The sequence below is a fragment of the Megascapheus bottae genome, chromosome 3 (genome assembly GCF_031878675.1).
Source record: "Megascapheus bottae isolate mThoBot1 chromosome 3, mThoBot2.hap1, whole genome shotgun sequence".
Lineage (NCBI taxonomy): Eukaryota > Metazoa > Chordata > Mammalia > Rodentia > Geomyidae > Megascapheus > Megascapheus bottae.
In genome coordinates, this window is record NC_143511.1 from 82,804,532 (window position 1) to 82,818,396 (window position 13,865).

Here is a 13,865-nt window from a genome sequence, read left to right on the forward strand (position 1 = left end):
TACATTTCAAATTCACTATTCTATCTATAGTAGATCAAATTTATATGACTATCTAATTAAAACCAAGAATATCATTACAAACATTGGTGCATATCTTAAATTTAAAAGGCCACTGGTTGTCTCAGGCTAAACATACTCGCAATTATTAACAGCCAGTAACATCACTATCTCCATTTCTTGCTGCCATGCATTCACCATCTTTCAGTGGATGGTTCTAGGAGAGATTCACAAGTTCCCCTTAGTCTAGTTAGCTGGGCTGAAGGACAGCTGGTGCAGGGGCTAGAAGAGCTAAACACATGCTAAGCTCTACACCATTACTGGTATCTGGGGGCGTAGATTCAAGACGGGGGCACACTGGAGATTACAGACAAGATATTTCCCTCTTCATTTTACAACACTGCACAGATGCAGGGAACACAACTCATGTTCTACACACATGTGGTTAAAACTGTCAAGTCAAACTTTATAAGAAACAAAAAAAAAAACAACTTTGCACAGCTGGGCACCAGTAGCTTATACTTATAATGCCAGGTACTCAGGAGGCTGAGGTCTGAGGATCGTGGTTCAAAGCCAGCTTGGGCAGGAAAGTCCATGAGATTCTAATCTCTAATAAACTACTCAAAAAAGTCAGAACTGGCGTTGCAACTCAAGTGGTAGCGCACTAGTCCAGGCCCTGAGTTCAAGCCCCAGGACCAGGAATAAAACATGAACAGCTTTGTAAAAGTGGGTGCTGGTGGCTCACACTGGTAGTGCTAGCAATTCAGGAGGCTGAGATCTGAGGACTGCAGTTCAAAGCCAGCCTAGGCAATGGCCAGACCCCAAGGTCAAGTCAATGACAGAACAAAAAAAAACCCCACTAACTTTGTACAGAATTTCTTTCCTGCTAGGTTGAAGATGTATGTCACAATTTTCTATATCATTGCACTAAGTAAAATCCTTTCACCAGTCTTGGGCAATGCCACATATGAAATACCTGGTCCTTTCTGGCTAATGCCAAAGCCAGTCCTTCTGCCATTTTGGCTCTGTTAGCTTGGAATGTCTCATTCTGCTCTTGAAATTTCCGCATGGATGCTGTTAACAAAGAGGCTCTATTTGAGATATGGAAATATTTCAAAAATAGCATGACAAACAGCTCATGTGATTACTTTGCAAATGTCACCAACAAATAAGGCCAAGGGCACCTAAGTGAATTATGAAACTAGAAAAATCCTGATCCATCTCTATGTCCCAGAACCTTGTTTGTTTGTTAAGAGTCCTTGTTTTTGTTTTCAATAATAGAGAAATGTATATTCATAGGAAGATGCCAAAAGGTAACATTTTAAGTGATACAATGACAAACCATTTTAGGTAGATTACTAGAACATACTAGTGTGGTTGCTAAATGCCAACTACTACCCTTTTATCAGAATTGAAAACTAAACCAAAATTCAAAACAAAGAAAAAGCTGTTTGTAGTTTATTTCCCTTAAAAAATGCCTGTTTAATATATCAATAGTATAATAGTTTTGTATTTATTTATTTTTTGCCAGTCCTGAGGCTTAAAATCAGGACCTGGGCACTGTTCTTGAGCTTTCTCAAGGCTAGTGCTCTATCACTTGAGCCACAGCACCACTTCCAGTTTGTTTTGTTTTGTTTTTCTTTTTTCTGTGTATGTGGTATGAAAGAATCAAACTCAGGCCTTCATGCATGCTAGGCAAGACTCTACCACGAGGCCACACTCCAGGCCCATAGTTTTGTATTTCTAATAGCGTCTTTCTTGGAGAGTACCCAAAGGAATACATCTAACACAGATGTTCTATCGTTGGGGGAAGTGACAATGGAGCTTTGCCCTGGGTATTCCACATATTAGTAATGCAGCTATGATTACCAGCATTTCCTTGTCTAGACCAAATGGCCAGGCATCAGATTTCACTGAAACATCTAGGCAGCCAATAAGAGGTTCGGCTAGATGGAGACAGGATGAAACATGTGACGATCCCTCCCACAAAGCAACAGAAGCACAAGTTTCTACTTAAGAAATAGCAGACAAGTGACATATCAATCTCATGAAGAACATCATAAAGGTACAAGTTCTGACAACAGGCAAACTTAACAAAATACTACTGTTTTACTTAAAAGCTAAAGCCTGGAAAGATGGGGAGAGAAAAAGCAAGAAAAAATACGTACAATCCTGGTGTTTTTCTAATGCAATCTCAAGCTTCTCTTTTATCTTCTGTAAGTTTCGGACCTGTTCAGCATAGTCTTGGGTGAGGAGGATGACGCACATACCAGGAATGGACAAACATCAGGAAAGGAAGTTAATTACACAAAATAATGAATGAAAATGACGATGATTTTCTTAACTTGAAAACCAGTCCTGTTAAGGAAGCTAGGCAGATAGCTTCCCAAAACAATGAATGACATAGGCAAACAGGTATAGTACAAACTATTTATGGTATCAACAGTGAGAACAAACAGGCAGATTTGTTTAGCCTCTAGTAAGCCATTAGTCATTAGCAATGTCTTGCTATGAAAAACACATTATCACCTCGATATTTAGCAGGGTGCTTTTGTTTTAAATTTTTTTTTTGGTTTAGAGTTATTTTGCTTACAACTTTTGGTTAATAGGTGATAGGCCTCATCCAAATCTTTGAGAGACTCAAGATTTTTCTGCCAAGCCTAGCTTTGAATTTCACTCCTCAAATCTCAGTCTCCTGAGTGGTAGGATTATAGGCATAAGCCATCAGTGCCCAGGCTTAACACTTAGTTTTAAGTCTAAGTGTTTCCTTCCCCTTTTGGAATTACAGCAGGACGGATGAAGACAACTCACTAAAAGCTTACTTATAGCTCACCCAACTGATCAACAGTGGTTGAATCAACAGGTGTCACTTTAGCACAAAACTGCCATTTAGGAGAAGGTTCATAATTTTCTGGACAAGCCTGCAACCTTTCTACACAGGAACTGAGTTACCTGACCATATACCAAAGGTGAGTCAAAGAAGATAGCAGAACATAATGAAAAAGGAGACAGCAGTTCAAATCTGTCAGTCCAACTCTGTCAGTCCTTAGCTGGGAAATATTAGATAAAGTATTTCATATCTTTTTTTTTTTTTTTTGCCAGTCCTGGGGCTTGAACTCAGAGCCTGGGCACTGTTCTTGAGCTTTTGCAAGGCTAGCACTCTGCCACTTGACCCATAACACCACTCTTGGCTTTTTCTGTGTATGTGGTACAAACCCAGGGCTTCATGAATGCTAGGCAATCGCTCTACCACTAGGCCACAGTCCTGGCCTAGTATTTCATATCTTAAATGCTTGGTTTGCAGTATTCAATTACATGTAGCTACTATTGTTATTGCTGTAATTCATACTAAGCTGTAGGACAATATCCAGAGTGTTAAACTAGCTGATAAATGTCAGCTCTCTTACCCGTTCTAAGTCAAGGCCAACTATTCTTTCTCTGTCAAGGAAAATATATTCTACTTTATAACCATCTTACCAATATTATGTAAGATTTTTTTTAAGGGTCATAGGGCTCGAACTGACCCGGGACACTGTCCCTGAGCTCTTCAGCTCAAGTCTACCACACTACCCCGGGGCATGGATGCTTTCCCTGAGCTCTTCAGCTCAAGCTACTGCCCTACCCTTGAGTCAAGTCCCATTTCCCATTTTCTAGAGGTTAATTGAAGAGAGTCTCAGGTCCTTTTGTGCCTGGGCTGGCTCTGAACCTTGATCCTCAGATCTCAGCCTCCTGAGTAGCTAGGATTACAGGCGTGAGCCACTGCGCACCAGGCAAGATTTTTTTTTTTGCCAGTCCTGGGACTTGAACTCTGGGCCTAGGCACCGTCCCCGAGCTTCTTTTACTTAAGGCTAGCACTCTACCACTTGAGCTACAGTGCCATACTTTAGTTTTTTCTGTTTGTATGGTACTGAAGAATCGAATCCAGGGCTTCATGCATTCTAGGCAAGCACTCTACCACTAAGCCACATTCCTAGCCCATTAATATGAGATTTTTCACCTCTGTTTTTGATGCCATTTATGGTTATAAATGGCAAGACAGTAACAACTGAGAATAGGGCTATACTGAGGACAAATGACTGACTGATAATTGTGAACTAAGAACCTTTGATAGACATATGATGCAAGTACTTAATGCATAATATGGTAAATTTTGGTTGACATGTTTCATGTCAATAAAAATAGGCATAAGGCCATTGGACAAAAAGAGACAAGGAAACCATGGTCTACTTCACAAGATGAAGTCAAAATGTATCCTTGGTAGAAAACAGAACCAGAAGCAGCACTGTGGCTCAAGGGGTAGGGCGTAGCCTTGAGCTAAAGAGCTCAGGGATAATGCCCAGGCCAGAGTTCAAGTCCTATGACCCAAGAAAACAAAAAAAAACCCCAGGAGAACCCACATTCTCTCAGGAACATGTGTTATTCAGGCAAAGGATATAATGGGAACTGTATACAGAGATGTAACGAGAATCACAACTTCTACAGAACCAGAAGTTAGAGTAACATTGAAAAGTGGTCCCAAAGATCCAGGAACAATATTTGCACAGATGACATAAGCTAGAGTAGGTGATATCATGGCATCAGCCCCTCTCTTAGGCTGACAAATCCAGTATCTAGTCACTGCTTCCTACAGATATTACCTACCTCTTACCTCCTACCTCTAACTGAAAGTAAGCTATGTTAGTGGTAAAAATGGTCAAATCTATTCTACATGAACTTTTCTGAGAAAGGATTTTGTTATGTAATGACTGTGAACACACTACCTATGGCAGGTTAGCCTCCAACTAATGATCTTGAGTTCTGGGATTACTGTCATGAGCCACATGATTAATCTGTGTGTGTGTGTGTGTGTGTGTGTGTGTGTGCATGTATTTTTTTTTTTTGGTGCCAGTATTGGGATTTGAACTCAGAGCTTCAAGTTCTCTTAGTTTTTGCTCTCAAGGTATTCTACCACTTGAACAAGACCTCCAATTCCAACTTTTGGCAGGCCAGAAGTAAGAGTCTTGAGAAATTTGTGCCTGGGTTGACCTTGAACCATGATCCTCAGGTCTCAACCTCCTGAGGACTGTAAGTGTGAGCCATGGGTGCCTAGCTAAAACTACTTTTTAAAAAAATTTTGTATTGTGAAGTAATACACCTTCTATCTGGTGAATATAATGTAACCCTTCTATTATTTACATTAAAAAAATTTTGTAAACAGTCATGAGGCTTGATCTCTGGGCCTGAGTGCTGTCTCTGAGCGCTTCAGCTCAAGGCTACCGCCCTACCCCTGAGCCACAGCGCCACTTCTAGATTTTTTTTCTGGTGGTTAATTAGAGATAAGAGTCTCATGAACTTTAGTGTCCAGGCTGGCTTTGAACCTCGATCCTCAGATCTCAGCCTAAGTGAATAGGCAGGCTTAAAGATGTGAGCCACCGTGCTCCCCAAAACTACTCTTCTTTTTTTCCCCCAGTCCTGATTTGAACTCAGGGTCTGAATACTGTCCTTGGACTTGATCGAACCTAGAGCTCTACCACTTGAACCATGGCACCACTTCCAGCCTTTTTCTATGTATGTAGTCCCCAGGAATTGAACCTGGGTCTTTGTGCATGTTAAGCAAGCACTCTATCTCTAGGCCAAACTCCTGGCCCAAAAACTACTTTTCTTTTATAGGTTATAGGGCTTAGACTTAGGGCCTGGGCATTGTTTTGAGCAATTTTGCTCAAGGCTAGTACTCTACCAGTTTGAGTCAAAGCACCACTTTCATTTTTTTTGAATAGTTAATTGGAGATAAGAGTCTCTCTCATAGGTGATCCTCAGATCTCAGCTTCCTGAATAGTTAGAATTATAGGCATGAACCACTGGTGCCCAGCTGCCAACATATACTTTAATTATTTTTTGTGGGTCATGGGGTTGAACCCCGGGCCTGGGCGCTATTCCTGATCTCTTCAGCTCAAGGCTACTGTCCTATCCCTGGGCCTTGGCGTTGTCCCTGAGCTCTTCAGCTCAAGGCTATCACCCTACCCTGAAGCCTCAGCCCCACTTCTCATTTTCAAGTGGTTAATTGGAGATGAGTCACATGTTCTTTAGTGCCCAGGCTGTCTTTGAAGTATGTGATCCTCAGATCTCAGCCTCCTGAGTAGCTAGGATCACAGATTGTCTGCCTCCAACATATATTTTTAATGCCTTTTATATTCATTGCCAGAAATCTCAGGAGTAGGAAAAAAAAACCCCAAACAATGCAAATTCAGTTTTGATTGAGTAGATTAAAAAGGGACTCAGGGGGTATAGACTGATCCTTTCTAAGCTCAAAATGATATGTCAAAATAACTATAAAGTCAGACCGGGAGTTTGGCCTAGTGGTAGAGTGCTTGCCTAGCATGCACAAAGACCCGGGTTCGATTCCTCGGTACCACATACATAGAAAAAAGCCGGAAATGGTGCTGAGGCTCAAGTGGTAGAGCTCTAGCCTTGAGAAAGTCCGAGGACAGTGCTCAGGCCCAGAGCTCAAGCCCAGGACTGGCAAAAAAAACAAAACAAAACAAAACTATAAAGTAATCATATAAGGGTATCTGGGCAAGAGAGGTAGTAGGCAAGCCAAGTTTCTTGCTGTTTGCTACTTATGACTTTTTAGACATACCAGAAAGTCGGGCCTCTAATTTTCGTATCTGCTCATTTCTTCTCAAAAGCTGGGATGAAAGGTCTTCTCTGGAGCTGCTTCCATCAGAAGCCTGTTGAGATAGACAGAAAAGATCATACAGGTTTCCAGCAGTGTGAGACTATAGCACCAATCAGAAAGTGGTGATTCTTATTTCATGCTGGTTATACTTTTTTTTTTTAAATTAAAGTCAGCCTGGGCACAAAAAGACCTGAGACTCTTAACTCCAAATAACCTCTAGAAAACGGGAAATGGGGCTTAGCTCAAGCCCTGAGCTGAAGAGCACAGGGATAGCTTCCAAGCCGAGTCCAAGACCCTTGACCCACATCATGTTGGTTATACTTTTTATGTATTGTGATCACTGAAAGGTTTAACTGACTACAGATCCTCTTCCTAAAAGTGGAAGTGAAACTACCTCCTTTCATAATTTTTCTTTCCTTGCCAGTCCTAGAGCTTGAACTCAGGGCCTGGGCACTGTCCTTGGACACTTTTTTGATCAAAGTTAGTGTTCTGCCACTTGAGCTACAGCACCACTTCTGGTTTTTCTATATATGTGTTACCGAGGAATCGAAGCCAGGGCTTCACACATGCTAGGTGAGCATGCTACCACTAGGCTATGCTCCCGGCCCCACCATCTATAATGTTAACGAGAGGTGAGATGTTAAACACAATCATTTTGTGTGTAAGGGCTTGGAACAAACAGCAATAAATACATGCACCATGGTACTCATTACCTGACATATAAACTATAACCAGACATCTGTATATCACCTTTATAATAACAATAAAAAAAGATAAAACAAATGCTCTATGATCATATTAACACTAAGGATATGGTACAAAAAAGAAATCTTTCTCTTCCTCCCTTTCTCTTCCTTCTTTTTTATTTATTTAGCTCGTTATAATGTAAAGGTGATGTGCAGGGGGTTACAGTTATATGCCTGGTAGTAAGTATGTTTCTTTTTGAACAGTGTCATCTCTTCCCTCATTTTCTCTCAGGTTTTCTCTCCCGATCCCCACAAGTTGTTCATTTTCAACAGTGTCTAGTGAGTAGCACAGCTGCATTTATCTCACAGTTTCTGTGCTCTCACTTCATCTCCCTAAAACAGACAAACTTACATATAAGACAAGAGGTATGGAAATCAAAATCAGCAACTAAAAAGAAAAGCAAAATAAAACAAAACAAAAAATAAAATAATTAAAAAAACTCTTGTTTCCAGCTTTCGGAATTCATTTTTGATAAACATCATTTTGTATGATCATTTGCATGTAGCTACTGAGTCTTTGTGATCCTCTCCTAAGAATATCCTCCTTTGCTCTCACTCTGTGAATGGTTAGAGTCCTGTTTAATATATCATGTCCAAGTGTAATTTTTTTTTTATTTTACAACCCTTTGCATTTACTTGTAGATTTATAGGCACATCTTAACTACCACAAATGAAGGAAAGCATGCAAGCTATGTTTCTTTGGGTCTCGTTTACTTTGTTTAATGTAATTTTTTCCAAGATTTTCCATTTCTTTACAAATGGTGCAATATCATTCTTTCAGGAGGAAGCATATAATTCCATTGTGTATATACACCACATTTTCCTTTCTTTTAAATTCTTCCTGGTGAAACTGGGGATTGAATTCATGGCCTTTTGCTGGTTAAGCAGGTATTCTAACATTTGAGCCTATTTCATTTTGCTTTAGTTATTTTTCAGATGGAGTCTCATGTATTTTGCCTAGGGCTTGCCTCAGATCACACTCCTTACATACAGCTGAGACCACAAATACTCATTACCATGTCCAAGCTAGACTGAGATGGTCTGTATTAACTGATGGACTTAAAACACAAGCCTCCCCATTTCCATTTTCTGAGTAACAGAAATTACAGACATGAGTCACATGCCCGGCTTCACTTGACCCTGGTCAAACTCCTGGGAAAATGTGAAAGGGTTTTCCATAAGGGATCAAAGGTTTGTTTATGTCTAAAAATCTAGGCTGGTGTTGATAAAAGCTTTACTACCCTTACTATAAAACAAAGGGATGCCAATCTAAGTCTCAAAAAATATACCACACTGTGACAGAAAACATGCATTCACTAACATTCTCTCCCACCTCTCTCTCTCTCTCTCTCTCTTGCTCTCGCTCTCGCTCTTTCATGCTCATACCTGGGTTTTTGGCTTTGTGGTGGTTAACTAGAGATAAAACTCTCATCGACTCTTATTTGCTTGGACTGGCTTCAAATGATCTTTAGATCTCAGCCTCCCAAGTAGCTAGACTTACATGTATGAGCCACTGATGCCTTGCATAACTCAATATATTAGCAAAACATTCCTTTTTTTTTTTTTTGCCAGACCTGGAGCTTGAACTCAGTGCCTGGGCATTGTCCTTGTGCTTTCTTAGGCTAGCACTTTACCACTTGAGCCACATAGCACCATTTCCAGCTTTTTCTGTGTATGTGATACCAAAGAATAGAACCTAGGGCTTTGTGTGTGCTAGGCAAACACTCTACCATTAGGCTACACTCCCAATATGACATTCATTAAAAAAAATCTGATTATGCTCAAGTTTATGAGCACTAAACATTGGTAAGCAATAGGTGCATTAAAAAAATAATTTTAGGGCCAGGAATTTAGCCTAGTGGTAGAGTGCTAGTATGCGCAAAGACCCAGGTTCCATTCCTTGGTAGCACATACACAGAAAAAAAGCCTGAAGTGGTACTAAGGCTCAAGTGGTAGAGCTCGGGCCTTGAGAAAGTCCAAGCACAGTGCTCAGGCCCTGAGCTCAAGCCCTGGATTGGCAGAGCTCTAGTTTTGAGCAAAAAAACTTAAGGACAAGGGCTTAAGCACACGTACACATGCACACACACACCAAAATAAGCAAAAGAACAACTACAACAACAAACCCTACGAGAATTATAAATGAAACACACTCTGGTTTCCTGGAGAAGACAGGACAGCTAATTGGGAAGCAACATGTGAGTGGCTTTGGCAACACTGATACATTCCATTTCTTTGTTTATACAATAGGTTTACTTTACACTTTATACATACAATACAATTAATACTTGTTCTTCAGTGCTGAGGACTAAACTTGTTCTACACTTTATATATGCATTATATATGTATATATTCTTTTATATCTACCATCTATCATCATATATATCTATATCTATATCTATATCTATCTATCTATCTATCTATCTATCTATCTATCTATCTATCTATCTATCTATCATTACAAGCCATTACGGGTGTGGTGGCTCATGCCTGGCCTAGTTACTCAGGAGGCTGAGGTCTGAGGATTGTGGTTCAAAGCCACCTGGGCATAAAGTCCATGAGACTCTTATCTCCAATTAACCACCAGAAAAAAAACAAACAAACTGGAAGTGGCACCATGGTTCAAGGGGTAGGGCAGTAGCCTTGAGCTGAAGAATTCAGAGAAAGTGCCAAGGCCCAGAGTTCAAGTCCCACAATGGAAAAAAAAAAAAAACAACACCATTACAAATCACTTTAAAAAATCATCTGACTTATAAGGACCCCATAGGATTCCAAAGACATATTTTAATCCTCAAGAAGGACACTTCCCTAATGCAGCAGAGTCTGTGGTGTTTTGCAGTCTTACCAATAAAAAAGGCACTTTACAACTAAGGTGATATGAAGTCATAGTGCCACCTTTCCATCAACTTTTCTAATAATAGAGTGTACTGTGGCTAACTCCAGACTTTCTTTCACAGACCTTGTTAAGCAACAATGACTTAAAGTCTATGTTCCTGCAAGGATAACAAGCCCAGGCATTTCAATAAATTGAAATGTAAACATGACAAAAGCTATATGGAAGGATGGTGCTGGGAGTTTGGCCAAGTGGTAAGAGTGCTTGCCTAGTATGCACAAAGACCCTTGATTCCTTGGTACCACATACATAAGAAAAGCCAGAAGTGGTGCTGTGGCTCAAGTGGTAGAGCATTAGCCTTGAGGAAAGCCCAGGGACAGCGCTCAAGTCCTGAGTTCAGTCCCAGGACTAGCAAAAAAAAAAAAAAAAAAACTATATAGAAGGAAAAAAAAGTGTGAGAACAATGTTCAGAATGTGGAATAGAAAAATATGCCAATAAAATGACTCCTCAAAGTGAAGAATCAGATTTGCATGATTTTGTACAGATATAAACTACAAAGGTAAGAAATAATCATTCAATTTCACAACACTTATTAGGAGTCCCTGATTTTTATTATTATTATTATTATTATTATTATTATTATTATTATTATTATTTGGTCCATTCTGGGGCTTGAACTTAGGGTCTGAGTGCTGTCCCTGAGCCTCTCTGTGCTCAAGGCTAGTGTTCTACCACTGAGCCACAGTGCCACTTCCAGCTTTTTACTGAGTAGTTTATTGAAGATAAGAGTCTCATGAACTTTTCTGTCCAGGCTGGCTTCAAACTGCAATCCTAAGACTTCAGCCTTCTAGGATTACAGGCATAAGCCACCAGCACCAGGCTTTCCCAGAGCATTTTTTTTTTTTTGCTAGCATTCTATATGTAACCATAATTCTACCTTTCATTTTCTGGCAGTTAAGTAGAGTTAAAGAGTCTCACCAATTTTTCTGCCCAGGTTAGCTTTGAACTGTGATTCTTTAGATATCAGCATCTTGAGTAGTTGAGGTTACAAGTATGAACCACCAAGCACCTAGCCCTACATATAACTTATACCATGAAATATTTAAATAAAATACTTACAAAGTCATCTCCGGAGTCAGCTCCCATAGAGGCTACAGATTCCTTGCTTACAGAGCGTGGTATCCGAGTAGCACCTCCTGGCCTTTGGGCTACAGCAGTTTCTTCAGCAATTTTCTTCTTTAGTTTTGCAAACATTTTTGATGTGTGGCTATACTACACCAAGGAACTAGGACAGTAGATCTCAGTGACTGGATTCAGACACAGGTGCTTAAAAAGTTCCACACGTCCACGCTAGCTGCATTCCCACTTATATATGGACCAAAGGCTTATGGAACACAGTATCTATAAATCAGATGAGAAGATAGCTCTAAGTTACACATTGGAAAGATTACACTCTTGTTAAGCTTCAGGTTTCAAAAGTAAGTTTCATAACTTTAATATACATATAATAGGATACAATTATTAAAGATATAAAAAGCTCCAAGGTGTTTCAGATAGAAATTCAGTCCTAAAGAGGTGAGGCGAACTGCCAAAGACGGGCAAAGTGGCAGGGCTGGCATTTGAACACAGAATGTTCTGATTCATGGGTTTCAACCTTGTTTTCTTTTTATTCTCCCATGTTGGCTATGGCATGTGAAACATTCAATAAAATTGCTCAGGTTAATATCAAATAATCATGACTTCATGCTTGTTAAGTTCTTTCAGTAGATTTAAACAGAGCCATAGATGTTCTGTCTTTCTAAATCAAAGGCACAAACATATGTAAGAAACAATATACTAATATACTAATATTCTAGAATAACTCCATTTGCAATCAGCTGTTTCTTAGGGTGAGAAAAGTCCTAATCTTGAAAAAAGTAGGCAGTGGGGCCAGGAGTGTGGCCTAGTGGTAGAGTGCTTGCCTAGCAAGCATGAAGCCTTGGATTCAATTCCTCAGTACCATGTATCCAGAAAAAAGCTGGTAGTGGTGCTGTGGCTCAAGTGGGAGAATGCTACCCTTGAGCACAAAGTGTCCAAGGACAGTGCCCAGGCTCTGAGTTCAAGCCCCAGGACAAACCACCCCCCCAAAAAAAAAAGAGAGAAGGAAAGGAAAGGAAAACGTATGCAAATCAGATAACTACATTACCTTATAACCTAAATTATAATATATCCTTTTAACCTTTTAAGAGCTTTGTGGCTCTTTTCCTTTGCATTTGATACAATCACTATCTGAATTTCCTATGCAAATATTTTACACGATAATCAGGACAACTGATACCCTCCTTGGTATACAAAGCACTATCATTGTGGTTTCAATTTTAACTTTCTATGTTTTGTGGAGAGTACCCAAGTTCTACTTTAAGGTCCACAGATGACATCTTGGTCTGTAAAAATTCTCAAAAATGTTACTTTCAGCACCTACAAAGTATTCACTCACCTGGATTATCTACTAGGTTTCCAACAGCTGGAGGTCAAAGCATTATGTTCTGAATAAAGACAAAGATAAAAATGGATTGGATGTGATATTCCAGGGCCAAAATCAAAATGTTGAGTGGGGATGGGCGAAATGGAGGAAGAGAAAAAAGTATTAAGTAGAGGAAGGAAATCTGTCACTAGGACAACCCTCAAGTGGGATACCCTCCTTTCCCTTCCTTGGCCTCTGAAATTTGTCATTTACGAGCTTCATTCACAGGCACAAGAGAAGGGAAGGTCTCTTTGGAAAACCAAACAAGCTGAATGAGATTAAAAGTTTCCGAGGGCTGGTGCTGATTTCTCAGCTGGTTCTGACAATGTTTACCTGGGCCAGACCCAGGTCTGGCGGGTCGCAGAGCCTTGACCAGGACTAACCTAGTTGCTGAGGGGACGGGAGTGAGGGGGGGAGAAGGTGGCCAAAGTTGAGCAAAAGACCGACGCCTAACGTCTAGGGGTGCGGCCACCATACAGCTGGGGTTCCCACCCCTGCGGGGCCCCCTCTAGCCACGCCCTTACTTGGACAGTCAAAGACGGGAGGTACCCGGCATCTCTCCTGCTTGACAGTAGGGAAACAGCCTCGGGAGGGGTGACTTGGCCAAGGTCGCGCAGGAAGGAGCTCCAGACCCCAGGCTTCAGGCTCCCGGGCCGGGGCGGCCCACTTCCGCCCCAACCCGGGCCTTTCGGCACCCCGGGACGGCCCCCCGCCTTGGGTCTAGGCTAAGCCCGACCGGGCCGCTTCGGGGACAGACCCAGGCCGCCAGGAGCAGCGGGCGGGGGAGGGGTGGTTCCTCGCGTCCCGGAACCTCGACTCGCGCACCTGCCGGCTGAGCCCCGCCTCCAGGACCCCTAGTCAGCGCTGGTCAACGTCACCCGCCCCGCCGCAGGCCGGTGAACCAAACAGCGACCCGGAACTACTTTTCCTCGGCGCGCCGGAAGTGGCCGCGTGCAGGGCTGGGACTTGCGCGCATGCGCTCTGAAGTGCGCCCGCTGGGCTCTGGGCGACCGTCGGGCGGGAGCGACGGCCGGGCGCGGGTTCGGCTCAGGTTGGCTCTGCGCCGCTGCTGCCCAAAGACCCCCGGGGCGCCCAGGACCCAACACTGGCTCGTAGCTCGACGCGGTCGATCG

At 41.7% G+C, this 13,865-nt stretch overlaps 1 protein-coding gene across 3 annotated transcripts in view; it reads right to left on the reverse strand.

Annotated features, from left to right (window-relative positions):
* Positions 1-13,606, reverse strand: part of Golga1 (golgin A1) — a 48,565-nt gene extending 34,959 nt beyond the window's left edge. The window contains exons 1-6 of one of the 3 annotated variants that reach the window (XM_090330624.1): positions 13,558-13,606; positions 12,706-12,754; positions 11,349-11,630; positions 6,614-6,704; positions 2,166-2,240; positions 974-1,071 (exon numbers count right to left, since the gene is read on the reverse strand). In XM_090330624.1, the coding sequence (XP_090186750.1) occupies positions 974-1,071; positions 2,166-2,240; positions 6,614-6,704; positions 11,349-11,483 (399 nt within the window). In that variant the 5' untranslated portion in view covers positions 11,484-11,630; positions 12,706-12,754; positions 13,558-13,606. Of the gene's footprint in view, positions 1-973; positions 1,072-2,165; positions 2,241-6,613; positions 6,705-11,348; positions 11,631-12,705; positions 12,755-13,256; positions 13,519-13,557 lie in introns of those variants that run through there. The other 2 variants (XM_090330625.1, XM_090330623.1) reach the window with 2 other exon arrangements.
* Between the last annotated feature and the right edge of the window lie 259 nt (positions 13,607-13,865).